Source organism: Hypanus sabinus, chromosome 4 (genome assembly GCF_030144855.1).
Source record: "Hypanus sabinus isolate sHypSab1 chromosome 4, sHypSab1.hap1, whole genome shotgun sequence".
Lineage (NCBI taxonomy): Eukaryota > Metazoa > Chordata > Chondrichthyes > Myliobatiformes > Dasyatidae > Hypanus > Hypanus sabinus.
The window spans coordinates 152,991,547-153,019,528 of record NC_082709.1 but is presented as its reverse complement, the minus strand read 5'-3'; the positions used below and the strand labels follow the sequence as shown (position 1 = coordinate 153,019,528).

At 39.9% G+C, this 27,982-nt stretch overlaps 1 protein-coding gene and 1 long non-coding RNA gene across 3 annotated transcripts in view; one reads left to right on the top strand and one right to left on the bottom strand.

Annotated features, from left to right (window-relative positions):
* LOC132393354 (uncharacterized) lies at nucleotides 1–27,966 on the top strand. Its single transcript, XR_009511848.1, has 4 exons — nucleotides 1–709; nucleotides 5,556–5,672; nucleotides 20,339–20,430; nucleotides 26,323–27,966. It is a non-coding gene; the product is annotated as an uncharacterized LOC132393354 (long non-coding RNA).
* Nucleotides 1–27,982, bottom strand: part of cfap91 (cilia and flagella associated protein 91) — an 85,137-nt gene that overhangs the window by 5,135 nt on the left and 52,020 nt on the right. For both annotated transcript variants that reach the window (XM_059968455.1, XM_059968456.1), the window contains 4 exons: nucleotides 20,770–20,841; nucleotides 20,270–20,416; nucleotides 18,539–18,760; nucleotides 5,303–5,451 (listed from right to left, as the gene is read on the bottom strand). In XM_059968455.1, the coding sequence (XP_059824438.1) occupies nucleotides 5,303–5,451; nucleotides 18,539–18,760; nucleotides 20,270–20,416; nucleotides 20,770–20,841 (590 nt within the window). The remainder of the gene's footprint in view (nucleotides 1–5,302; nucleotides 5,452–18,538; nucleotides 18,761–20,269; nucleotides 20,417–20,769; nucleotides 20,842–27,982) is intronic.

The window sequence follows — 27,982 nt, the reverse complement described above, 5'->3', positions numbered from 1 at the left end:
AGAAAACAAAAAGCGTCAAAGTAGTGGAATAACTCCCGACTTTGTACACATCAACCCAATAAATACAAGGCAGGAATGGGCTACTTAGCACCTTGCATCCAATCTGCCATTCAAAAGACTATCGTTGATATTTTACATAATTTTTCATGGTGGAACCATTCAATTTCTTTGAAACCTTAAAAATCTATCGAATAAATTATTTAGTATACTTTTCGACAGAGCATCCATTCCTCCAAGATTCAAAAATCAGGTAATTCCTGTAGATTTAAAGTAAGATATATTATATTTTATATTCTAACATCTTTAGTATAAGTGCTGATATTTCCCTTCTAAGCATCTCCCTGTTAACCTTTTATGACAAATGCATGGACCTACTTACTGACCTCTTAACATCTAACATATATTTTCCTTTTCCACTTCTATACTTGTACAGATTGGTTACAAATGGTCCTTTGACCATTTTCTTGCCTGGTTACTTAACTAGTTATTATTTCTTCGCAGTCACTTTTTGTTCTTGCAGATTTCTTACTCGCCAGTATATCATTAGCAAACTTAATGCATACACGAAGTGTGCATAGCGGTGAATACTCATTCATTAAAGATGGGTACTATCTGGCGGAGCAGTTATCATCGGAGTGGTCTGAGTCAGAGTGCTAACAGTTTGGCTCAACTAGTCATCGGCAAGAACAGGCGGAGGTAAGGTAAGTAGGTAAGTTCATACCTTATTTCTTATGTCTTCTATCTTAACTCTTGAGAGAATAGGGGGTATGTCTACAGAGTCACTGTTCTGCTCTGGGTGTTAGATGTGTGATTTCCAGGAGACCACCAGCCTCCCTGATGGCCACATCTGCATCAGGTGCAGAGAGATGTAGCTCCCTGGAGACCATGTTAAGGAACTGGAGCTACAGCTCGATGATCTCTGGCTTGTGGAGGTGATAGACAGGAGCTACAGGGAGGTAGTCACTCTAAGGTTACAGGAGACAGATAGATGGGTGACTGCCAGGAGAGGGAAGGGAGAACATCAGATGGTGGAAAGCACCTCTGTGGCCATCCCCCTCAACAATAAGTACTCCATTTTGAGTACCGTTGGGGGGATGGCCTACCTGGTCGCGACCTCTGGCCATGCCTCTGGCATTGAGTCTGACCCTGTGGCTCAGAAGGGCAGCAATATTCAAAGGGGCAACGAATGCTGGACTGAAGATGCTGAAGTTAAACGCATGTAGCATTTGGAATGAGGTGGATGAACTCGCGGTGCAATTCGAGATTGGTCGGTATGATGTTGTGGGCATCACTGAGTCATGACTGAAGGAAGGCCATAGTTGGGAGCTTAACATCAAAGGATATGCTTTGTATTGAAAGGACAGGCAGGAAGACACAGGCAATGGTGTGGCTCTGTTGGTAAAGAGATAGAATATCATCTTTAGAAAGAGGTGACATACAATCAAAGAATGTTGAATCATTGTGGGTGGAGTAAAGAAACTGGAAGGATGAAAAAAAACACTTGATGGGAATCATATATAGGCCTCCAAGTAGTAGCCACTAGTAACCTTAGAAGGGTTGAGATTGCAAAGGGAGCTGGAAAAGGCATGTAATAAGGGTAATGATGCGATTGTAATAGGGGACTTCAATATGCAAAGGGATTGGGAAAATCAGGTTGGTATCGGATCGCACGAGAGGGAATTTGTTGAATGCCTATGAGATGACTTTTTAGACCAGCTTGTTCTTGAGCCTACTCAGGGGAAGGCTATCTTAGAATGGGTGATATGTAATAACCCAGATCTCATTAGGAAGCTTAATGTAAAGAAACCCTTAGGAGACAGTGATCATAATATGATTAAATTCATACTGCAATTTGGTAGAGAGAAGCAAAAGTCACATGTATCAGTATCACAATGGAATGAAGGTATTACAGAGGCAGGAGAGAGGAACTTGCCCAAGTGGAATGGAGGAGGATACTGGCAGGGATGACAGCAGAGCAGAGATGCCTGAAGTTTCTGTGTATAGTTCACAAGGCGTAGGATAGATATGTCTGACAGAAGTTGTTCTCAAATGGCAGGGGTAGACAACTGTGGCTGATAAGAGAAGTTAAAGACTGCATAAAAGCCAAGGAAAGGGCATATAAGGTAGCAAAAGTGAGTGGGAAGTTGGATGATTGAGAAGCTTTGTAAATCCAAAAAAAGGCAACTAAAAAGGCTATAAGAAGGGAAAAGATAAAATATGTGGGCAAACTAGCCGATAATATAAAGCTACTGTGCAGGTTGACTCACTGGCTAAGAAGGCATACAGTGCATTGGCCTTCATTAACTGTGGGATTGAGTTTAAGAGCTGAGAGGTAATGTTGCAGCTATATAGGACTCTGGTCAAACCCCACTTGGAGTACTGTGCTCAGTTCTGATCACCTCACTACAGGAAGGATGTGGAAACCACAGAAAGGGTGCGGAGATGATTTACAAGGATGTTGCCTGGATTGGGAAGCATGCTTATGAAAACAAGTTGAGTGAACTCGGCCTTTTCTCCTTGGAGCAATGGAGGATGAGAGGTGACCTGATAGAGGTGTACAAGCTAATGAGAGACATTGATCATGTGGATTGTCAGAGGCTTTATCCCAGGGCTGAAATGGCTAACGAGAGGGCACTGTTTTAAGGTGCTTGGAAGTAGGTACAGAGGAGATGTCAGGGGTAAGTTTTTACGCAGAGAGTGGTAAGTGCACGCGCTGGGCTGCTGGCAATGGTGTTGGAGGCGGATACAATAGGGTCTTTTAAGAGACTCCTGGATAGATACACGGAGATTTGAAAAATAGAGGGCTATGGGTAACCCTAGGTAATTTCTAAAATAAGTATATGTCTATAAGGGTCTATATTGTGCTGCAGGTTTTGTATGTTCCTACGTTTTTTCAGTTATATAAAGAGTAAAAGGGAGGTGAGAGTCAATATTGGACCACTGAAAAATTATGCTGGTGAGGTAGTAAAGGGGGACAAAAACTGGAAGATGAACTTAATGGGCACTCTGCATCAGTTTTCACTGTGGAGGACACTAGCAGTGAGCCAGAGGTCCATGAGTATCTGGGAGCAGGAATGAGTGCCATTGCTATTACAAAGGAAAAAGTGCTCAAAGGTCTTAAGGGAGGAAAGCAAAAGAAAGGAAATTATAGAGCAGTTAGCCTAACCTCAGTGGTTGGGAAAGTGTTGGAGTATACTATTAAAAATGAGGCTTCAGGGTACTTATGATAAAATAAGTCAAATTCAGCATGGTTTCTGCAAAAGAAAATCTTGCCTGATAACTCTGTTAAGAGTTCTTCCAGGAAGTAACAAGCAGGGTGGACAGTGGAGAGGCAGTGGATGTCATTTACTTGGTTTTTCAAAAGTAGTTTCTCCAGTGTAGTCTTTATTTTATCATGAAAAGTTAAAATCTTCCCCTATACAAATGCTGTAATATTTTTTCATCAACTTTCTGAAAACAGACTTTGTGATATCTACAATCAGTTCCTTGCTCTTGCTAATACTGATTCAGAGGTTGTTACCGACACCTTTCAACCAGTTGATCCATCTCACTCCTGTACGCTGCCTCACCTTCATCTGAGATTTTACCAACAATAGTTGTGTCATCTGTGAATTTATAAATGTTGTTTGAACTATGCTTAGGTACACATACATGAGTGTAAAGGAAGTCCAGCAGTGAGGTGCACCTGCATTGATTGTCAGCAATGATAAGATATTATCACTTATCATTACTGACCGTGTCTCCCGCTGTGAAAGTTGAAGATCTATTTGCAGATGGAGGTACAGAAGCCCAGGTTTAGAAGCTTAGTGATTGATATTGAGGGGATGATGGTATTAAATGCTGAGCTATAATTGATAAACAACAACCTGACGTATGCTATGCTGTTGTCTTGATTCTCCCAAGCAGAGTGCAGAGCCGGTGAGACTCCATACACTGTAGACCTGTTGCGACAGGTAAACTGCAGCAGCCCTGGGTCCTTGCTCAGGCAGGAGTTAATTTCTGCTATAAGCATCCTCCTTGAAACAATTCATCACAGTAGAGATGGGTATTATTGGGTGCTAGCCACTAAGGCAGCTCACCCTGCTCTTCTTGAGCACTAGTCCAGTTTCTGCCCTTTTGAAGCAGGTGGGAATTACAGATCACAGCAGTGAGGGGTTGAGGGTATCCTTGAACACCCCAGACAGTTGGTCAGCACAAGCTTTCAGTATTCTGCTAGATTCATTCTCATCCAGATCATTAATATACATGAAAAAATGTAACCAGGACCCATCACTGTGGCACATTCTCTCCAGTCTGAGAAACAATCCGTCATCTCTTACCACAATGCCAATTTTACATCTAATTGCTTAGCTATACCTGGATCTTACATATTCTGGACCAGGCTACTATGCAAGTTCTTATCAAAGGCTTTGCTATAGTCCATGTGACATTGTCTACCACCTTGCCCTCATCATTCTTGTGGTCACCTCTTCAATCAAATCCATTGTGCGTGAGAATTCATATTTCAAAGCCATGTTGACTATCCTTAATCAGTCTTTGATTTCCAAATACAAACAAATCTGGTATCTCAGAATCCTTTCTAGTAACTTTCCCACTATTGATGTTAGGCTCACTGGCCTATTGTTGTCTGGTTAGTCCTCGCAGCACTTCTTGAATAAAAGCACTGCGTTAGCCATCCTCTGGTCTCTTAGTTCCACACCCAAGAAAAATCTCTGCTTCCCTTGACGTCTTAGGATACACCTGGTCAAGTCCTGTGGATTTATCCACATTTAAGTTCTTAAAGACTGCCTATACATCCTTTTTTGTAATATTTCAGGATATCCTTATTTCCTACCCTGAATTCACTGTGGCCTTTGTCATAGTTTAAATAAAAGAACATGATGCAATTGAGAAATGGGGAAAAGACAAGTGTTAGTGATTACTTTCTGAGATTAGCAGCTTGTGAGTAATATACATTAGTAATGTGTGCTGATATTCTATATTGACATAATTTACTTGGATACATGATGCACAAGCACGATGATACTGTGAGGAAGATTAAAGAAATTTGAAAAGGTTGGTGGAATAGCACAATACTGAAAAATATATAGGATTAGATTAAACTTAAAATATATCCTAAATTATAATATTTAGGAAGAATATTGGGACAAAGATATTTTCCTTTAGATTCAATGATCTTTAAATTGGGAACTTATAAAAGGCAGAAAAGCCTAACAATTTTCTAGCTCAGCTTCTGGCTTTGTATTTCAATCAGATTAATGAAATTCATATAAAATCAAAACAGGAAGAAATAGCTACATACTGTTGTTCAATTTCATAGGCAATGTCATTGATTTCATCAGCCTTTTTACGGATCTCTTGGCGTGCTTGGTCTTCTGCTGTATTTTGTATGGATTTCAAAAGGATATCCTCCAAGTAAGAGTCCACTGTAGTCTGATGCACTTTAACAACCTGTACCAGAAGAGGATGATAGAAAAAAGTATCCAATTCGTTAGTAAGACACCAAATTAATGTTAACAATTTACTTGTTTATCCATTGAAATTGTCTGTACCAGGTAACTTTCTTGAAATGAAGATAAAAGGGGAAAAAACTGCAGATACAGGAAATCTGAAGAACAAAAAATGCTGGAAATGCTTAGGAACATCTGCAGAAAGAGAAACAGATGTCAGGGGTAAGCTTTTTACACAGAGAGTGGTGAGTGTGTGGAATGGGCTGCCGACGGCGGTGGTAGAGGCAGATATGATAGGGTCTTTTAAGAGACTCCAGAACAGGTATATGGAGCTTAGAAAAAGAGGGCTATGGGTAATCTTAGGTAATTTTTAAAGTAAGTACACGTTTGGCACAGCATTGAGGCCGAAGGGCCTGTATTGTGCTGCAGAGTTTCTATGTTTCTATATTAACATTTCAGGTCGAAGGCCCACTGTCAGAACTTGAACTGCAAGGTTGTTAATAACTTAAAAAAAAATCTAATGTCACCTCAATATCCAGTTTTCCACTAAGTTAATCCTTTCTTTACTTCCATATCACAGACCTGATGTGTACAATGACACAATGATTCTTAAATTAAGGAATACTACTTTCAGGAGAAAGTCAACATTCTGTAATAGTTGTTGTAAGCAAACTAGCTGGAAACAAGCTAAGCTCAAATTCCATAAATCCAATCTCAATTGTACTTTATCAGAAATAAGTATATTCCTCCAGTCCTATATCAATATTTTATCAGGCACTAGCATATTTCACATGGCATTGTTCACAGTGAATTTAAACATAATAGGCCAGACTTTAGTTGCTCAAGGAATCCTGTAGTGTGCTACATCAATTGAACTTGTAGAGGTTTTAAGAACATTTTCTCTAAAATGTTGGAAATCAAAGCTGACAATGCAGTGAGAGCAAGAGAGCATTTTCAACCTTGGTAACAATTTTCATTAAAAAAACTATTTCCTTACCTAAAGCACTTTATGAAATAAAAAGGAACACATGAGTGTAAATTAAATTGGATGAATTCAACATCAAGTTAGATACAACAAAATATGAAAGTGGAAAGATTGAATACAGTGAAAAAGGTCAGAAATTCTGAATTATTTCAATTGGAAGTGAAAAAAGTAAGAAACAAGTAAAACTTCAAATTTCTTAAAACTAGGAACTCCACATTTAGCAAACTACTTTCAGGACAAGAACAATGGGCCTGAGAAAAACCAAACAAGATCGGTAAAATGATACAGGCCAGATCTCAGTCATTAATTGAGCTACAAATCATCGGGAACATGAAAGTCATGTCAAAAAGAAAAAAAAAGAGCAAAAACGTAACAGAGGACTGTGCAGATTGCCTGGTGTGTACAATATTCATTCAGCATACTTTGGTGCTGGACCCTCACATTTTCCAGACCATTGGATGTTACTTCAATTAATATTCAAAAACTTTTTTTAAAGAAGATGTTTTCAACCTTCAGGAAGTCAAATTAGCTAGAGGAGCTTATGAACATGGAACAGTACAATACAGAAACAGGTCTTTTGATCCATGTCTGTGCAAACCATTATACCAAATGAAACTAGTCCCATCTGCCTGCACAGGATCCACATCACTGCATTGCCTTCATTTTCGTTGTCATTCTGCTTCCACCAGCTCCTCTGGCAGTGTGTTCCAGGCATTTACCACCCACTATACAAAGAAATTGCCCCATACATCTTCCTTAAATTTTCCTTTTCTCACCTTAAAGCTATATTCTCTAGTATTTGACATCTCTACCCTGGGAAAGAGACTAACTACCTACCCTATCTATGTCCTTCCTAATTTTATAAACTTCTGTCAGGCGGCCTGTCACCAATGCTCCAGAAAGAACAATCCAAGTTTTTCCAATTTCACCTTCCATCAAATATTCCTCAAGCAAGGCAACATCCTGGTGAAACTCCTTTTCACCATCTCCAAAGTCTCTACATCCTTTCAGGAATGGATAACTGCACATGATATTCCATGTGTGGCCTAACCAAAGGTTTATGTAGCTGCAATGTGATGCCTTCATTCCTGTACTCAGTGGCTCAAATGATGAAGGCAAGCATGCCACATGTAGTGCCTATTAAAAGTATTCACCCCACCCCCAGAAGTTTTCATGTTCTATTGTTTTATAAAATGAATTCCAGTAGATTTAATCTTGCTCTTTTGGCACTGATCAACAGAAAAGACTCTTTCATGTTGAAGTGAAAAAAGTTTCTACAAATTGGTCTAAATGTATTACAATTATTAAACACAAAATAATTGCTTACATAATTACTCACCCCCCCTTCAAGTCAGTATTTACAGCTTTGAGTCTATGTGGATAGATCTCTATCAGCTTGGCACAAATGGCAATGCAATGTTTCCCCCATTCTTCTTTACAAAACTCTGTCAGATTGCATGGCGATCACGAGTGAATGGCCCTTTTCAAGTCCTGCCACAAATTCTCAATTGGATTGAGGTGTGAACTCTGACTTGGCCACTCCAGGACATTAATATTTAAGCCATTCCTGCGTAGCTTTGGCTTTAAGCTTGAGGTCATTGTCTTGCTAGAAAACAAACCTTCTCCCAAATCACAGTTCTTATGCAGACTGCATCAGGTTTTCCTCCAGGATTTCCCTATATTTTGCTGTATTCATTTTACCATCTACCTTCACAAGCCTTCCAGGGACTGCTGTGATGAAGCATCCCCAGGCTTCACGGTAGGGCTGGTCTGTTTTTAATTATGTGTGCTGTTTAGTCTGACAGCCAAAAAGTTCCAGTTTGGTTTCAGCAGACCATAGAACCTTCTTCCAATTGAATTCAGAGTCTTAAACATGCCTTCTGGCAAACTCTAGCTGAGATTTCATGTGCTTTGTTTTCAATAATGGCTTTCTCTTTATCATTTTCCCATAAAGCTGAGATTGGTAACAGGTAACAGTTGTTGCATATGCAGTCTCTCCCATCATAGCCACTGAAGCTCGTAACTCCTCCAGAGTTGTCATAGGTCTCTTGGTGGCCTCCCTCACTAGTCCCCTTCTTGCATGGTCATTCAGTTTTTGAGGACATCCTGCTCTAGGCAGGTTTACAGCTGTACCAAATTCTTTCCATCACTTGATGATTGACTTAACTGAACTCCAAGGAATATTCAATGGCTTGGAAATTTCTTGTTTCCATCTCCTGACTTGTGCTTTTCAATAATCTTTTTGCGGAGTTGCTTGGAGTGTTCTTTTGTCTTCATGGTGTAGTTTTACCAGGATACTGACTCACCAACAGTGGGACTTCCAGACACAGGTGTATTTTACTACAATCAATTGAAACACCTTGACTGCACACAGGTTTATATATAGCTAGGACTCCTTAACTAAAACCAAGTGGCTGTACTAGTGATGATTTTGTGTGTCATATTAAAGGGGGTGAATACTTATGCAATCAGTTATTTTGTATTTTACGTTTGTAATTTAGAATACTTTGTCAAGATCTGTTTTTATGTTGACATGAAACAGTCTTTTTCTGTTGATCAGTGACAAAGAAAGGCCAAATTAAATCCACAATGATTCAATGTTGTAAAACAATAAAACATGAAAACTTCTTGGGGGGGGGGGGTGAATGCTTTTTATAAGCACTGTACCTTCATTATATATCTATCTATGTTGCTACTTTTAAGATGCTATGAATCTCACACTCTGCACATCCTCTTAAGGGCTATGCCATTTACTGTGTATGTTTCCCTTACATTTGACCTCCCAAAGTGCAATTCATCACACCTGTCTGAATTAAACCCCATCTGCTATTACTCTACCCATATCTACAACTGATCTACATCCTTAGCGAACCTTCATTATCTAGAAATACACCATTTTTGTGCCATCGGCAAACACATTCAAATCATATACATTTTCATTCAATCATTTACATATATTCCACAAACATTATATATTTCAAGCACTGAACCCTTATTAAGGCATCAGGCACTGAAAATCTGTGCCAACCAAGAGACGGGATTGTTGAAGGACATCTTCAATCTCTCATTGCTGCAGTCGGAGGTTCTCACCTGCTTCAAAAGGGTGATAATCATACCAGTGCCCAAGAACAGGATGTGCTGCCTCACTGACTATCATCCAGTGGTACTCCAGTGATAAAACGCTTTGAGAGTTTGGTCATGCCAGAATCAACTTCTGCCAAAGCAAAGATCTGGACTCACTGCAATTTGCCTATCAACATAATAGGTCGATAGCAGATGCAAGCTCATCTGCTCTTCATTTGGCCTTGAATCACCTGGAGAACAGCAACACCTGTATCCGACTGCTGTTTATTGATAGCAGTTCAGCATTTAACACAATCATACTCTCAGTTCTAATCAACAAGCTCCAAAACCTGGGCCTCTGTACTTTTCTCTGCAATTAGATCTTTGACTTCGTCATTGGGCAACCCACAGTGTGTTCAGATTAGAAATAATATCTCCTCTTCACTGATAATCAACACTGGTGCAGTTCAAGGATGCGTGTTTAGCCCACTGCTCTACTCTCTCTACACCCATGACTGTGTGGCTAGGCACAGCTCAAATACCATCTATAAATTTGCCAGTGATACAACTATTGTGGGCAGGGTTTCAGATGGTGATGACGAGAAGTGCAGGAGCGAGATAGATCAGCTGGTTGAGTCATGTCGCAACAACAACCTTGCACTCAAAGTCATTTGGACCAAGGAGTTGATTGTGGACTTCAGGAATGGGAAGTCGAGGGGACACACACCAGTCCTCCTTGGGGGATCAACAGTGGAAAGGGTGAGCAGATCCGAGTTCCTGGGTGTCAACATCTCTGAAGATCTATCCTAGGCTCAACATAATGATACAATTACAAAGAAGGCACAAAAACAGCTTTATTACATTAGGAGTTTGAGCAGACTTAGTCTGTTACCAAAGACTTGTAAATTTCTACACATGTATTGTGTAGAGCATTCTAACTGGTTGCATCGCCATCAGGTATGGAGGAGACATTTATCTTTTTGTTTAGATCCAACTCATGATATTGCTAATTTCAAACTATCCCTTTCTCTTGAGGATCTTCATAAACAAAACTATGATGGGTATAGTTAGGGTAAATGTAAACAGGCTTTTTCCACTGAGGTTGGGTGAAACTAGAACTATAGGTTATAGGTTAGGAGTGAAAGATGAAATATTTAAGGGAAACCTCTGGTGGAACGTCTTGTGAGCTGCCAATGAAAGTGGGGGGTGTGAGTTTGAATGCAACATTTAAGAGGAATTTAGACCAGTACATGGATGGGAGGGGTATAAAACCATAAGACATAGGAGCAGAATTAGGCCATCTGGCCCATCAAGTCTGCTCTGCCATTTAATGATGATTGATCCTTTTCTTCTATCTCCTCTTCAACCCCAGTTCCCTGCCTTCTCCCCATAACCTTTGATGCCATGTCCAATCAGGAACCTATCAATCTCTACCTTAAAAACACCCAACGACTTGGCCTCCAGAGCTGCATGTGGCAACAAATTCCACAAGTTCACCACCCTCTAGCTAAAGAAATTTCTCTGCATCTCTGTTTTGAAAGGGTGCCCCACTGTCCTGAGACTGTGCCCTCTTGTCCTAGACTCTCCCACCATGGGAAACATCCTTTGCACATCTACTCTGTCTAGACCTTTCAACATTTGAAAGATTTCAATGAGATCCCCTCTCATCCATCTTAATTCCAGGGAGTATAGACCCAGAGCCATCAAACGTTTCTTGTAATATAACCCTTTCATTCCTGGAATCATCCTTGTGAACCTCTGAACCGTCTCCAATGCCAGCACATCTTTTCTAAGATACCGTCTGGGTAGTCTCCAGCCCCTTGGTATGAACAACGAATTCTCCAACTTCTGGTAATTCCCTCCCTCTCCCTTCCCCCATCCCACTTTCATTCTGTCTCCTCTTCTAGCTATCTATCACCTCTCTCATGATTCTGCCTTCTCCTACTACCCATAGTGCTTTCCCCCTACATTCCTTCTTCACCTCTCCTGCCTATCCCCTCCCTGCTTCCCCTCCCCCACCCCTTGATCTTTCCTCTGATTGGTTTTTCACCTGGCACCTTCCACCCTCCCCTCACCTTCTTTATAGGGCCCCTGTCCCCTCCTTCTTTAGTCCTGACAAAGGGTCTCAGCCCGAAACGTTGACTGCTTATTTCAGCAGATGCTGTCCGACCTGCTGAGTTCCTCCAGCGCGTTGTACGTGTTGCAAGTGAAATAGGAATTGATATGAAAGGAGAGGGGAGTAACAAATTAAAAGTATTATATATGAATGCACGAAGTATAAGGAATAAAGTAGATGAGCTTGAGGCTCAGTTGGAAATTGGCAAGTATGATGTTGTGGGAATAACAGAGACATGGCTTCAAGCGGACAGGGCCTGGGAAATGAATATTCACAAATATACATCTAATCGAAAGGACAGTCTGACTGGCAGAGGGGGTGGGGTGGCTCTGTTGGTGAGGAATGATATTCAGTCCCTTGCAAGGGGGGACACAGAATCAGGGGATGTAGAGTCAGTATGGATAGAACTGAGAAATTCTAAGGGTAGAAAGACCCTAATGGGTGTTAGCTACAGGCCCCCAAACAGTAGTCTGGATGTAGGATGTAAGTTGAATGAAGAGTTAAAATTGGCATGTCGCAAAGGTAATGATACAGTTGTCATGGGGGATTTCAACATGCAGGTAGACTGGGAGAATCAGAATGGTACTGGACCCCAAGAAAGGGAGTTTGTGGAGTGCCTCCAAGATGGATTCTTAAAACTGCTTGTACTGGAGCCTACCAGGGAGAAGGCAATTCTAGATTTAGTGTTGTGCAATGAACTGCATTTGATCAGGGACCTCGAGGTAAAGGAGCCATTAGGAGGTAGTGACCATAGTATGATATGTTTTAACCTACAATTTGAGAAGGAGAAGGGAAAATCGGATGAGTCAGTATTACAGTTGAACAAAGGGAACTATGAAGCTATGAGGGAGGAGCTGGCCAAAGTTCAATGGAACAAAACCCTAGCAGGGAAGACAGTGGAACAACAATGGCAGGTATTTCTGGGAATAATGCAGAAGATGCAGGATTAGCTCATTCCAAAGAGGGAGAAAGATCCTAAGGGCCGTGGCTGACGAGGGAAGTAAAGGGCAGTATAAAAATAAAAGAGAAGTATAACATAGCAAAGATGAGCTGGAAACCGGAGTACTGGGAAGCTTTTAAAGAGCAACAGAACATAACAAAAAAGGCAATACGCCGAGAAAAAAATGAGGTACGAAGGTAAACTAGCTAAGAATATAAAGGAGGATAGTAAAAGCTTCTTTAGGTGTGTGAATAGCAAAAAAATAGTTAAGACCAAAATTGGGCCATTGAAGATAGAAACGGGTGAATTTATTATGGGGAACAAGGAAATGGCAGATGAGTTGAACAGGTACTTTGGATCTGTCTTCACTAGGGAAGACACAAACAATCTCCCAGATGTAATACTGGCCAAAGAAACTAGGGTAATGGATGAACTGAAGGAAATTTATATTAGGCAAGAAACGGTGTTGGATAGACTGTTGGGTCTGAAGGCTGATAAGTCCCCGGGACCTGATGGTCTGCATCCCAGGATACTTAAGGAGGTGGCTCTAGAAATCGTGGATGAATTGGTAATCATTTTCCAATGTTCTATAGATTCAAGAACGGTTCCTGCAGATTGGAGGGTGGCTAATGTTGTCCCACTTTTCAAGAAAGGAGGGAGAGAGAAAACAGGGAATTATAGACCAGTTAGCCTGAAGTCAGTGGTGGGAAAAATGCTGGAGTCAATTATAAAAGAGGAAATTATGGCACAATTGGATAGCAGTAGAAGGATCAGTCCGAGTCAGCATGGATTTATGAAGGGAAAATCATGCTTGACTAATCTTATGGAATTTTTTGAGGATATAACTATGAAAATGGACAAGGGAGAGCCAGTGGTTGTAGTGTACCTGGATTTTCAGAAAGCCCTTGATAAAGTCCCACATAGGAGGTTAGTGGGCAAAATTAGGGCATATGGTATTGGGGGCAGAGTACTGACATGGATTGAAAATTGGCTGGCTGACAGGAAACAAAGAGTAGCGATTAACGGGTCCCTTTCAGAATGGCAGGCTGCTCAGTGGGGTACCACATGGTTCAGTGCTGGGACCACAGCAGTTTACAATATACATTAGTGATTTAGATGAAGGGATTAAAAGTAACATTAGCAAATTTGCCAATGACACAAAGCTGGGTGGCAGTGTGAAGTGTCAGGAGGATGTTATGAGAATGCAAGGTGACTTGGACAGGCTAGGTGAGAGGGCGAATGTATGGCAGATGCAGTTTAATGTGGATAAATGTGAGGTTATTCACTTCGATGGCAAGAACAGGAAGGCAGATTACTATCTAAATGGAGTCAAGTTAGGAAAAGGGGAAGGACAATGAGATCTAGGTACATTGTACATCAGTCAATGAAAGCAAGCATGCAGGTACAGCAGGCAGTGAAGAAAGCTAATGGCATGCTGGCTTTTATAACAAGGGGAACTGAGTATAGGAGTAAAGAGGTCCTTCTGCAGCTGTACAGGGCCCTGATGAGACCCCATCTGGAGTATTGTGTACAGTTTTGGTCTCCAAATTTGAGGAAGGACATTCTTGCTATTGAGGGAGTGCAGTGTAGGTTCACAAGGTTAATTCCTAGAATTGCAGGACTGTCATATGTTGAAAGATTGGAGCGACTGGGCTTGTATACACTGGAATTTAGAAGAATGAGAGGGGATCTGATTGAAACATATAAGATTATTAAGGGATTGGACACGCTGGAGGCAGGAAGCATGTTCCCGATGTTGGGTGAGTCCAGAACTAGAGGCCACAGTTTAAGAATATGGGGTAGGCCATTTAGAACAGAGATGCAGAAAAACTTTTTCACTCAGAGTGGTGGATATGTGGAATGCTCTGCCCCAGAAGGCAGTGGAGGCCAAGTCTCTGGATGCTTTCAAGAGAGAGTTAGATAGAGCTCTTATAGATAGCGGGGTCAAGGGATATGGGGAGAGGGCAGGAATGGGGTACCGATTGTGTACGATCAGCTATGATCACGGTGAATGGCGGTGCTGGCTAGAAGGGCCGAATGGCCTACTCCTGCACCTGTTGACTATTGTCTATTGCTTTGACCACAGCATCTGCAGCGTACTTTGTGTTTTCTAAGATGAGGAGCCTACAATTGTTCACAATACTCAAGGTGAGGCCTCACAAGTGCCTTACAAAGTATGGAGGCCAATGCTTCAGAGGCAGGTCAATGGAATTAGGCAGAATAACATTTTGGCACAGACTAAATAGGTCAAAGTGCTATTTCTAGACTCGGTCTTCTAATCTCTTGGTTCTATGACTGGCAGCCATGGAATCCAACAGATAAGACAAGTGTTATAATTTCTATCATGAAACTCCATACTTCCTTTCACTGGCTAAAAGCAAAATCTGAATATCCACCTATTTGAACCAGCACTTTGTTATTCTTTTTAGTTTCATGTCTCTTGATTTGAAATTTTGGCTTTAATTTGATTCTAATATCATGCAGTACCATACAACAACTTCCTGCTTTAAAGGCGCAGTATAAATAATGCAGTACACACTCTAATTACAATCAACGAAACAAAGATGATAATTAGTACTTTGAGAGTCAACTAATTTGTTTATTTAAAAAAAGAAGGGAAAAATGCAGTCTCTTATTGTAAATGGTTTAACTGTTGGGGGGGAATTATAATTTTTACATTCAAAACTCTAGTAATAATGAAGTAATTATCTTCTTTAAAAATTAAAACAATTTAATCTTCAAATAAGGTTGACAAAAGACATCCTCCCTTTGTCTTTCTTTCTCGGTATTTTCAAATGTTACTAATTAGTAGGTATGTACTGCCTAAATACAGACGTTCAGGTGAAAATTGAAATTCTAATTGCTTCAAAAGTCAACAATATGCCTGAGGGTTACTGTTACTGATTTCCTTCCCCTCCTATTTAAAGCACACATCACTCCCTCTTGGATTTAGCTGATAGATCAGAATATTTAAATGCTATTTTAGATGGAAGTATTGACATTCTAACTTCTAAATTTGGATGGAGTTTGGCTCATGGATAGCAATAACTTATCAAAGATCACCCCCCCACCCCCAACAAACTGACCATTGTTTCTATCATCTGGCCCGTGTAAACTGTATTCTGCATTCTCCCCATACTCAATTGTGTTTACCATTCTGTACCATTCCTGTTGTTCACTTTAAAATGAAAACAGCGGAAAGAAAAACAAATCATGTCCAGGTCCTGATATCCTTCTCCTCTGTCAAAACCATCTACTACTCAAGGACTGACCTGGGAACAAAAGATGTCCTGCACTATTAGCCTTCACTTTTAATTCTGATGTTAATGATTCAGGACCGGAATCCTTCAGTTTCTCTTCCCACAGTTGCTGAATGACCTGCTGAGATTTTTTTTAAAGTTTCCGTTTCTTCTGTCTTCTGATCTTCATTCTGCTCCTCTTCTTTCATGCACTGAACAACTATATACTTCAAGAATTTTACTCAATTTGCCTTTTTCAATTTTCAATTTACTATCCTGCCTGCCATAAAATTTATTTTATTCATGTTCATGGTCACTCTCTTGATCATACCAGGTCCCATTAACTCTCTCTTCCTGTAGTACCGATCATTTCATACATCCATGGCAGACATAATTTCAAACCACCTTTCAGGTGGCCAGTGCTATCATGTTTGCTGTTGTGTGCTGGGGCAGCAGGCTGAGGGTAGCAGACACCAACAGAATCAACAAACTCATTCGTAAGGCCAGTGATGTTGTAGGGGTGGAACTGGACTCTCTGACAGTGGTGTCTGAAAAGAGGATGGTGTTCAAGTTGCATGCCACCTTGGACAATGACTCCCATCCACTCCATAATGTACTGGTTAGGCACAGGAGTACATTCAGCCAGAGACTTATTCCACCGAGATGTAACACTGAGCATCACAGGTAGTCATTCCTACCTGTGGCCATCAAACTTTACAACTCCTCCCTCGGAATGTCAGACATCCTGGCTGGTCCAGGACTTATTTCCACTTGGCATGATTAACATTATTATTTAATTATTTATGGTTTTATATTGCTATATTTCTTCACTATTCTTGGTTGGTGCGGCTGTAACGAAACCCAATTTCCCTCAGGATCAATAAAGTATGTCTGTCTGTCTTTCCATATCATCTCCAGAAAAGCTCTGCTACCACTGGCAACAGCACTGTTGAGTCTTCTGTCCTCTTTTATCAGTCCAATGTTGATTTGGTTATCCATTTGCTGGTTTTTATTCACGACAAAGCCTATTCCAACTTTCAGACTGATTGCTCCCCATTACAGTTATCAAGTACATACTCAACTTTTCTAAAGCATTATCGGGTTGACTGACTGCATCAAGTAGAATTACTGTACATATCACTCTTCTCTGCTAAAACCATCCATTGCTTCTAGAATGCTTCCTTTGCTTTTTTACTTAGTGAGTGGTTGGTGTGTGGAATGCACTGCCTGATTCAGTTGGTGGAGGCAGATACACTAGTGAAATTTAAGAGACTACCAGACAGGTATATGTAGGAATTTAATGTGGGGGAGGGGTTATATGGGAGGCAGGATTTAAGGGTCAGCGCAACATTGTGGACCGAAGGGCCTGTACTGTGCTGTATTGTTCTATGTTCTAAAGTACTGGAGAGCAAACTGGAGATGTCCCATACTATTAACTTTTTAAAAAATTCTGATGTGATGGATACAGGCATTCTCCCCTTTACAAAGATAGAGCGTTCCTATGAAAACTTTCTTAAGGCGAAATGGCGTAAAGCCATTAACTTATATGGGAAAAATTTTCGTAAAAGCAAAAATCCTCTTTGTAATGCAAAAACAGGTACTAATGTAAGTTTTTTGTAAAAGCTAAGTGGCGTAAAGCGAACATTTGTAAAGCAGGATACACCTGTACCCCCCTGTCTATGTAACAGCAACTGTAAGGAACTTATGGAAATTTTAATTTTTTTTATAAGAGGTCATTCATTCAGGTTGATACCATGCTGAACTTTCATCTGATACAGCTCCCACACTCAACCTCTTTCCAGATAATTATGATTTCCAGCTATTTCCAAATACTTAACTGTTCCCTGGCCATCCTATTAACCAGTATCAGTACTAGTTCCTTCTTCATTACTGGTCCTGTCTTTTAAATGAGTGATATCAAAACTTCCTTCAAAAATTAATTTCCAATTTCTTTATCCTTGCACTTCCCCACGCCAGCTACAATGGTTTTCCTTGCAAAAGTTTCCGTATACATTTACCTGCCAATTCCATGCTTATTCTTTATTGAATTTTCTCTCTTCAATATCACAGCCACAGACTAAGCATAGTCACTAACATTAACTGTGATTTAAGGTGGCAAAATATTGTATGAAAGATATCCTGAAAGTCTTAAGCAAAATGAAATAATGTTTTACATCAAGATGTGTTTACAGACAGAACAAATTGGACATATAACAGATATATTGAATATTTTGAGCACTTTCTGTTTTTACCTCCATACTAAACTCATCCTTACTTGATACAGTTGACTAAGTTCAGGTTCCATTGAGGAAATTCAGCATAAAATTTAAATCAACACTTTTGCTGTAACAAGGGAACAGGGTAATGCCACAGGTGACATCTTTGAAAATGAAATGCTAAACTTAGGTCTTGTTTACCTTTTAAAATGGATGTATAAGATCCCATGGCAATCTTTCAAAGAAGCATGTTCTCCCTGGTGTCCCAGATGATATTTATTTCTTAACCAACATCGTTAAGCTGATTATCTAAGTCAATATCACATGATGTTTGCATAACTTGGCCCTAAAAGGTTTAACTGCTGTATTTCCTGAATTACAAGTGAACATGTTTCATAAATACTTCAGCTACAAAGCAAAAGCGTTCTTTCATTTCTGTTCCTCCTTGATTTTGTGTGGATTGTTTATATGTATGACACAAAAATTGCAAATAATAACCGATCTGTAAATTTGTTTGCACATGTTTAACCTGTTTGAAAATTTCATCCTCTTCCCTTCTGCGCCTCTCCTCCACTTGACGTAAACCACTCTCTTCTGCCTCTCTGATCCGCCGGCGGCGCTCAGCTAACATAACCATTGCATGAATGCGTCGTTCCTCCTGTAATCGCTGAAGCTCCTTATTCAGGAAGTCAAACATATCTGCAAGTACACGACCCTCCACATGTGCGAGATAGTCTTCCATTGTAGAATGCTATGAGAAAGAAGAAAGAAATATATTATCTATAATCTGTTATATCTAGCTTTAAAAACTGCCATTTACAAATGTTTAAAAGTTTGATCTAGGCAAGATTTAGTGTTTTGTATCTCTTCCTCCGAGTTAAATGTCAACATAGAACAGTAAACCACAGGAATGGACCCTTCAGCTGTGCCAAACTAATTAAGCTAATGATACCTAATACTTCTGCCTGTGCTTGGTCCATATCTCTCCACATTCTCTACATACTCATATGCCTATCTAAAGAGTCTCTTAAATGTCTCCTTTGTATCTGCCTCCATCACCACCTCTGGCAGTGCATTTCAGGCATCAACCACTTTGCATATAAAAAAACTTGCCCTACGTATCTTTGAAACTTCAACCTCATCTTAACTACACGCCTTACATTTTGAACCTCGGCAATAGGTACAACTGTTTATTTTTTCTATTCTTCTAAGAAGTTTATAAACTTATATTAGGTATCTCCTCAGCCTCTGCTGCCCAGAGAAAATAACTCTAACCAACAAAGGGGTTGTCTAACCTTACAGCAGATGCCCTCTAATCTATGCAGCATCCTGGGAAACCTTCAGAAACACAAAAATGTTGGGGGAACTCTCCTCTACTTTATGTAAACCACTCTCTTCAGATGAAAGGTTTTGGCCCAAAACATCGACTGTTTATATTCCTCCATAGATGCTGTCTGACCTGTTGAGTTCCACTAGCACTTTGTGTGTGTTTCTCAAGATTTCCAATATCTGCATCTGTCTTGTATCCTGATAAACTTCTTCTGCACCCTCTCCATAGCTTCCACATTCTCTAATACTGGGGCAATCAGAATTGAATACAATACTCCAGGAGCAGTCGAACTAGAGCTTTATAAAGCTGCATCATAAATTCCTGACTCTTGAACTTGACTAAAGGCAAGCACGTCAGACACCATCTTTACCCCCTATTGATTTTGTGTGTCCACTTCGGACTTGGGCCCTGAGGTTCCTTTGTACATTAATTTTAAATTGCCAAATGCCCTTAACTTTATTTGATGTGCAGCATTCATTTACAGGTTCTAAATTACCATCAAAGCATCCAGAAATAAAAGCACACATACATTCTGCTATATAAACATACCACCAGTTACAAAAGGAAAACAAGATCCATATATGAAATCTGTTGCATTGTCCCAAGGCAGCTTGATGACTTTTTTATCAAGCTAGTTTGTCTATAAACAAATTAGCTCTAGGTCAATGATATTCAGGAAAACCTTGTCTTCTAATTAAGTGCCCTTAAAGCAATAATCAGACATCAGCAAACAATACATTTAAAATATGATTACCAGAATATGAAGCACATTGTATTCTCAATTTGCAGAATTTATCATTTTTAAGTGGCCAATGTTTTCAATATATAATATTCTGTTTGATGTACAAAGCTATACTTCTATATAACAAAGTAAGCATAACAATGATTCAACAATAGCTCCCATTAAATGTTACAAATTTTTTGCTTTACCATTTGTTGCTTTATGTCTCGTTCTCGCTGCAAGGCTAAAATCGCCTGCTTTTCTGCTTCCTTCACTAGCTGCCTGTCCTCCTGGAGTGCATGAGTAGTGCGAAGTTCCTGGAGTAGCTCAATACGTTTCTCTTTGCCTTCGAACATCTACAGGAATATTGGTATGTTAGTGTTATCCCCCAATTCCAAGATTACCATTATTATCTTTAATTTCAACCTGTTTTAGTCCATCATTTTAGTTCCACAGTGTGTGGATCAAATGACTGGATTGCACACAGTGCAATTTAAATGAAGCCATCTAGATATCCCTTGATTGTTATGCATTATGTGTTGAACAATGACAAGATGACATTCAGTGTTGTTCTCTTCTCACCGCTTGTAAGATATAGCTCCTCAGATTCCTTCAAAATACAGAACAGTGTATGGTGATAAATTTCAATACTTAACAATAATATCTATATTCACATTATCATCCGTAAAACCCGATTTTAAAAACTTACCATATTCTGAATAGCTCTTCCTCTTATTAATTTCTGCAGGTAAATGGTAGCTAGTTCCTTCTCTTCCTCTCCCTGAAATAATGAGAAATTGCCTTGAATATAGGAATAAGAACGTGATATTGCTTTTACATAGGGCCCAGGTATTACAACTATAGAGTCTATTTAATAATCTGAAATGTAAATAAATAACTTAGCACTGATGGTGATTACAACAATAAGAGTTACTGGATGACTGTAAAAACCTAGCTGGTTTACGAATTTCCTTCAGGCAAGGAAATCTGCCATCCTAACCTAATCTGGCCTATCTGTGATTCCAATGATAGCCCAAATTCACTCTGAAATAGCCCAGTATAGATATGTTTAAACAAAAGAACAAGAACAGATTCTACAAACACATCAGCATCAAATTTGACCCTGCAAAGACATGCCCAGTCCTGATGAACTTTCACAGTTCTCTTCACAAGTATCTAGGGCCTCATGTTTAATTGAAAGACCTGGCCTACAGACTGTTCTTGTAATTGCCTAATATAGTTGTAATCCTAGAATGATATCTGGAAGACCACATTCCAGACTCTAACATCACTATCCATGGTTACATACTGTCACATCAACAGGATGGCCACTGGAGGTGGGAAAGCCCTTAAAATCCACAACATTAACTCCAGACCTCTTGGGAGTCTCATAACATCATTTTTCTGGATTATTGGGATCTCTTCTGGAGAAGGTATGACTTATACAAAGGTGATGGACTACACCTGAACATGAACGGAACCAATATCCTTGTGGGCTGCTTTGCTGGAGCTGTAGGGAAAGGTTTAAACTAGTTTGGCAGGGGTATTGTAGTAACAGGGCTGTTGGTTTACAGCAGAGATGATGTATAATGAGACTGTCAGGAAGGACAGGCGGATGATAGGGCAAAATTGTAGTCAGAGGGTTAAAACTGAAAAGGACTGATGGTGTTATATTAGAATGCATGCGGTATACGGAATAAGACATGATTTTGTAGGGCAGTTAGGGATTGGCAGGTATGATGTTTTGTGGGTATTATGGAGTCATGATTGAAAGACAATTGTGGTCAGAAGCTTAATATCCAAGGATACACAATCTATTGAAAGGACAGGCAGCTAAGCAGAGCAGCAAGAGTTGTTCTGCTGGTAAAATATTAAATCAAATCTTTAGAAAGAGGTGACATAGGATCGCAAGACATAGAATCCTTGTGGGTAGAGTTAAGAAACTGCAAGTGTAAGAAGACCCTGATGGGAGTTATTTACAAGCCCTGAAACAGTAGCCAGCATGTGGTCCATAGCAGGAGATAGAAAAAACATGTCAAAAAGGCAATGTTGCATTAGTCATGGGGATTTTAATATACAGATAGGTTAGGAAAATCAAATTGATGCTATATTCCAAGAGAGAGAATTTGTGGAATGCCTTTGGTTTTTTGGAAAAGCTTGTGGTTGAGCCCACAATTAGCAGTTCTGGATTGGGTGCTGTGTAATGAACTAGATATGATTAGGGAGCATAAGGTAAATGAGCACTTAGCAAACAGTGATCTTAAAATCATAATATGATAGAATTCACCCTGCAATTTGAGAGGGAGAAGCTAAAGTCAGATACTGTATATCAGTATTACAGTGGAGTAAAGGGAATTACAAAGGCATGGGAGTAGAGCCAAAGTTGATTGAAAGGGGATACTAACAGGGATGATGGCACAACAGGAATGTTTGGCGTTTCTCAGTGTCTGGCCAATTCAGAAGGTGCAGGATAGATGTATCCCAAAGACGAGGAAGTATTCTAAAGGCAGGATGACATAACCGTAGCTGATAAGTCAAAGCCAACACAAAAGCAAAAGAGAGAGCAAATAATAGGGCAAAAATTAGTGGGAAGTTAGAGGATTGGGGAATTTTTAAAAACCAACACAAAGCAACTAATAAAACATGGGAGAGGGGGTAAAGAGTAAAAGAGAGGTGAGAGTAGATATTGGACTGCTGGAAAATTATACTGGAGAGATATTATAGAAATAAGGAAATAGCAGATAAATTGAATAAGTAATTTGCATCATTCTTCACTGCAGAAGAGACTAGTAGTATGCTAAAAGTTCGAGAGTGCCAAGGGGCAAAAGTAAGTGCAGATGCTAATAATACAGAGATAGTGTTTGGTAGGCTGAAAGATCTGAAGTGAATAAGTCATTTGAACCTGATGGACTACAACCCAGGTTTCTAAAAAAGTAGCTGAAGAGATTGCAGAAGTATTAGTAATGATCTTTCAATAATCACTAGATCCTGGCATGGTTCCAGAGGACTAGAAAATTACAAATATCTTCTCCACTCTTCAAGATGGGGGGAAAGCAGAAGAAAGTAAATCGTAGGCCAGCTAGCCTGACCTCAGTGATTGGGGAGATGTTGGAGTCGATTGTTCAGGATGTGGTTTCTAGGTGCTTGGAGGCACATGATAAAATAGGCCTTAACCAGCATGGTTTCCTTAAGGGAAAATTTTGCCTAACAAATCAGCTGGAATTCTTTAAAGAAATAACAAGCAGGATAGACAAAGGAGAATTGGTAGATATTGTGTTCTTGATTTACAAGGTGCTGCATATGAGGCTGCTCAACAAGGTAAGAGCCTATGCTATTACAGGAAAGATAGAGCAATGGCTGATTGGCAGGAGCCAAAAAATGGGTATAAAGGGATCCTTTTAGATTGGCTGCCAGTGGTGTTCCACAGGGGTCTGTGTTGGGACAGATTCTTTTTATGTCAAAGATTTGGATGATGAAATTGTTGGCTTTGTGGCCAGGTTTGTGGACAATACAAAGATAGGTGGAGGGGCAGATGGTGTTGAGTAAGCAGACAGGCTACAGAGAGACAGATCAGGAGGATGGGCAAAGAGGAGATAGATGGAATAGTGTCAGGAAGTGTATGTTCATGCACTTTGGTAGAAGCAATAAAAGCAAAGTCTATTTTCTAAACGGTGAGAAAATTCAAAAATCTGAGATGCAAAGGGACTTGTGTAGGATTCCCTAAAGGTTAATTTGCAGGTTGAATTGGTGGTGAGGAATGTGAGTGCAATGTTAGCATTAATTTCTGGCGGACTAAAATATAGAATCAAGGATATAATGCTGAGGCTGTATAAGGCACTGGTGAGGCCTCATATGGGCTATTGTGAACCGCTTTGGGCTGCTTAATTAAGAAAAGATGTGCTGACATTGGAGAGGGTTCAACAGAAGTTCACAAGAATGATTCCAGGAATGAAAGGATATGAACAGTGATTGAAGGCTCTAGGCCCGTACTTGGTGGAATTTAGAAGATTGAGTGGGAATCTCATTGAAACCTATCAAAATTGAAAAACGTAGAGTGGATGCAAAGAGAATGTTTCCTTTGGTGGGGGGAGTCTAGGACCAGAGCATAACCTCAAAATTGAGGACTGTCCATTTAGAAAAGAGATGAGAGGAATTTCTTCAGCCAGAGGGCGGTGAATCTGTGGAATTTGTTGGCACAGGCAGCTATGGAGGCCTGTTCATTGGATGTACTTTGTTACGTACCCCATAACTGGGTCACTTACCAGCAAAGATAGAGAGGTCCGTTGAAGTCTGATGGTACTATTTTTAACAGTATTTATTGATAAAAATACACAAAAATAATATCAATGCAAACATACAGATAATATACGTCATCAATACTAAATCTAAAAGCGCGGGTATAATAATAATCAATAAGAAATAGCTCTATCGTTTTCTAGGGGATAATGTATTGTCCGATGGAAATATAAAAGTCACTCAAGTTCATTCAAGCTGCAGCTTTTTGGTTGGAGAGAAAGACGGAGATTTAACTTGCCCATTCCTTTTATGATGTCAATCCTTCGAGAGTCATTGGGGATTGATTTCCCCATTGTGGTTAGCTAAAGCCAGGCTTCCATGGTAAAGGCCCACCGATTCTGAGGCAAATGGAAAAGGACGCACGTGGGCTTTTCCACTGGCTTTCGCTATTACGCTGTTACAGGAGTTCTAGCATTTCTTCTGGTGCGTCTGAAGGGGCTGTTCCCCAGACCCTCTTTTATCCTAACTCACAGGGTCTCAGATGTCAATCAGGTTGGGATGATGCAATCCCTCCACCAACCTCCCCCCTCGGTTCATTGCCTGGGGGCTTCGATGCATCGTACAGTATTCAATACACAATTCCGTCTCCAAGAGACAATAGCCATTATCAATGGTTCCGCCTTTCGGAGGCCAGGACACATTCCAAACTCTTTGAGGATTCTGCATGTCCTTCTCTCACTTCCTGGGTCTCCTGAACTGACTTAATAGTGATCTTGTGATTCTCAAAAAGGAGGGGGCCACGGACGTAACAATTTAAGATGGAGGTTAATAGGTTTGTGATTAGTCATGTCGTGAAAGGTTATAGGGAGAAGACAGAAGAATAGTTGAGAAGGAAATGGATCAGCCTTGAAGAAATGTTGGAAAAGACCCAATGGGCCAAATGGCTTAATTCTGCTCCTATGTCTTAAGTTTAGGAGAGATGTTACAGGCAGTTTTTTTTAAACACACGGAACGTCATAGTGAGAAGAGAGCATGGCCTGGATGATGGATACTGCTTCTTATGGCAGCACTTGTTATAAATGACTTTATCACATTAGCAACACATTACACAGACAGCAGCTTATTACCTCATTACTTACCTTATCACAGAAACTCACTTGTCCCAGCCATTGTCATCTCCCACTTCCCTGCTTCCTAGATACTCTTTTTCAAACCTGATGAAGGGATCTATTGAAATCTTAACTGTTTCTCATTCTGTAGTTACTGACCGACCTGTGGGGTTTGTTATGCCTTTTCTGTTTTTATTCCAGCTTTCCAGCATCTGCAGTCTTTTTGATTTTCATCATATAGCTACTTGACCGTGGCAAATATACCTATCCATGGAAGCACTGGTAGAAATAATTCCTGCAAGTTCATGTCTTCATATTGAAAATACTCTTCATTGAGTGTGTGTCATTATAGTTGTGATAAATGGGATAGCCTTAGAAAAGATCCAGCAGCTCAATGTTGGATATTTATGAGGTACCATAAGCAGAATATCAGCAGCAATGTACACCGCTGCAATCTTTATCTTCATGACTCAGCATAATCCTCACTCAACCATTACTAGGGGGTCAGTCCTCATTTATTGGGGAATGCAGAAAGGCAGCAGGGAACATCTCTAAAAATGATCAAAATGCCAGCTTAGTGAAGCTGCAGCACAACCTAGCTGTACATGTGCTGAACAGCATGAGAAAGACACAGCCAAGCTATTGCATAACCAATATCCCACCACCAGTTCAATTCACTCAATGTGTAAAGATGATTGGAGCACTGGAAACAGCAAAGACTTAGACCAAATAACATCCTTACTGTATTTTTGAAGATCTGTACTCCAGAATTAGCTGTACCTCTAGCCAAGATATTCCAGTATTGTCATAACATTGCCATCTAACCAACAATGTGAACATTTGCCCAAAAAGATTCTGTTCACAAAACTGGATGGATCCAATTCAGCTAATTGTTACCCTCTCCTCTCAACCAGCAGGAATGTGATAGAGGATATCACCAGCAGCAGCAGTTCCGTACTTACTAACACAGACACAAGAGACTGCAAATGCTGGGATCAGGAGCAAAAAAAAACTGCTGGAGGAACTCAGCCATTCAAGCAGTATCTGTACAGGGGAATGGACAACTTATGTTTTGGGTGAAGTTCCTTCAGCAGCTTGTCTTTTTATTTGCCAGCCCAGATATATAAATAAGGATATGAACATGCAGCTGGACTGTTTTCCTTAAGATGGCGCCATCATGCAATATTTTGTCAAGGAACACTGGTTCAGGTTTGTACTGAACAGTCAGCAGTGACTTGCCAACATTTCCTCACTAATAGTCATCACCTTCAGGATTTTCATATGAATGTACATGTCCTAAAGTTGCTGCTAACTGTATATATTTTTTTTTTTCTAACCTAAGATCCAGGCAATAGGAACACAAGATTATTGTACGACCAGGCCAGGTTCTTTGATTTTGGGGAACTATATTAGTATTTTTATATTTACTTTTAACATTAATAATTGAACAATGTTCAATAGGTTTGTACTGTTTCTGATGAAGTAGAATGTATTCTGACACCACCCTCATTGCTCAATGCAATGTCTTAGAAGCTGACCTGAATTGAGACAGCTCCTCTCAGCAAAATTCTGCTTGGTGATTCAACATGACACAAATACAAAATATCATAAACTTGTGCCAAACCCAGCTGTTATCTGCAGATTCTGGACTTCTAGATCACAGCAGATCTATAACTATCTCTGGAGTACTGTCATCATTCAACATTTTATGTATTTGATATATACCCCTCAACAAAAAGTGACTGATAAATATCCCTTCATCATTACATACATTGTAATTTCAATTTAAAAATATTGATTAAGTTCAAGTGCCAATCACAAAATCCCAGCAAAGAATAGACAAGAAGTTCAGATTTCCACATTCGCACAGGAATCCTGAGTTTGCTGATGCATGGTGAGAAATGGCTGCAATATGGCAGGATTTCCAGCATGCCCTGGCCTGTATTTAGTACATTATCCTGCCATATTGCAGCCATTTCTCACCATGCATCAGCTTCTGAAAATCAAAAAATAATGTATTCCTATTTCCCTCTTATCTGCCCTGTTAGACAGATCTACAAAAAAACTTCTTGTTAAACTTAACTTTCACTTCACAAAACAACATTCATTTGTCTATTAATGTTATTATTTTCTTTGAATATCCTGTTATCACAACCTTGCAATGGATTCCAGCATTTTGCTACCAGCAGACAGCAGGCAAATTGATTTGTAGTTCCCTATTTTTTCATATATATCTTATAACATAGAAAAAAGTGCAGGAGTGGGCTACACAACCTTCTGAGCCAGCTCCATCATTTAATATTACAATAACTTATACTCCATAGCAATACCACTTAAGGGAACATTAGATTAGGAAACATGACTTGTCAATCAAGTTAGATGAAATTGGTGAGGAAGGCTCATGTGAGGCACAGACATCCAATCGGTTTGGTTTGTAATCCCTCTTGGACGATGGCCTTTTTTAGTAAATGCAATGTTGTGCCATTCAAGAATTCTTGTTATGTTAAACCAAGATATCCAATCTTATTATTTATACATCTATACACGTTCATGGTTGTCAAACTCTGTGATGTTCAT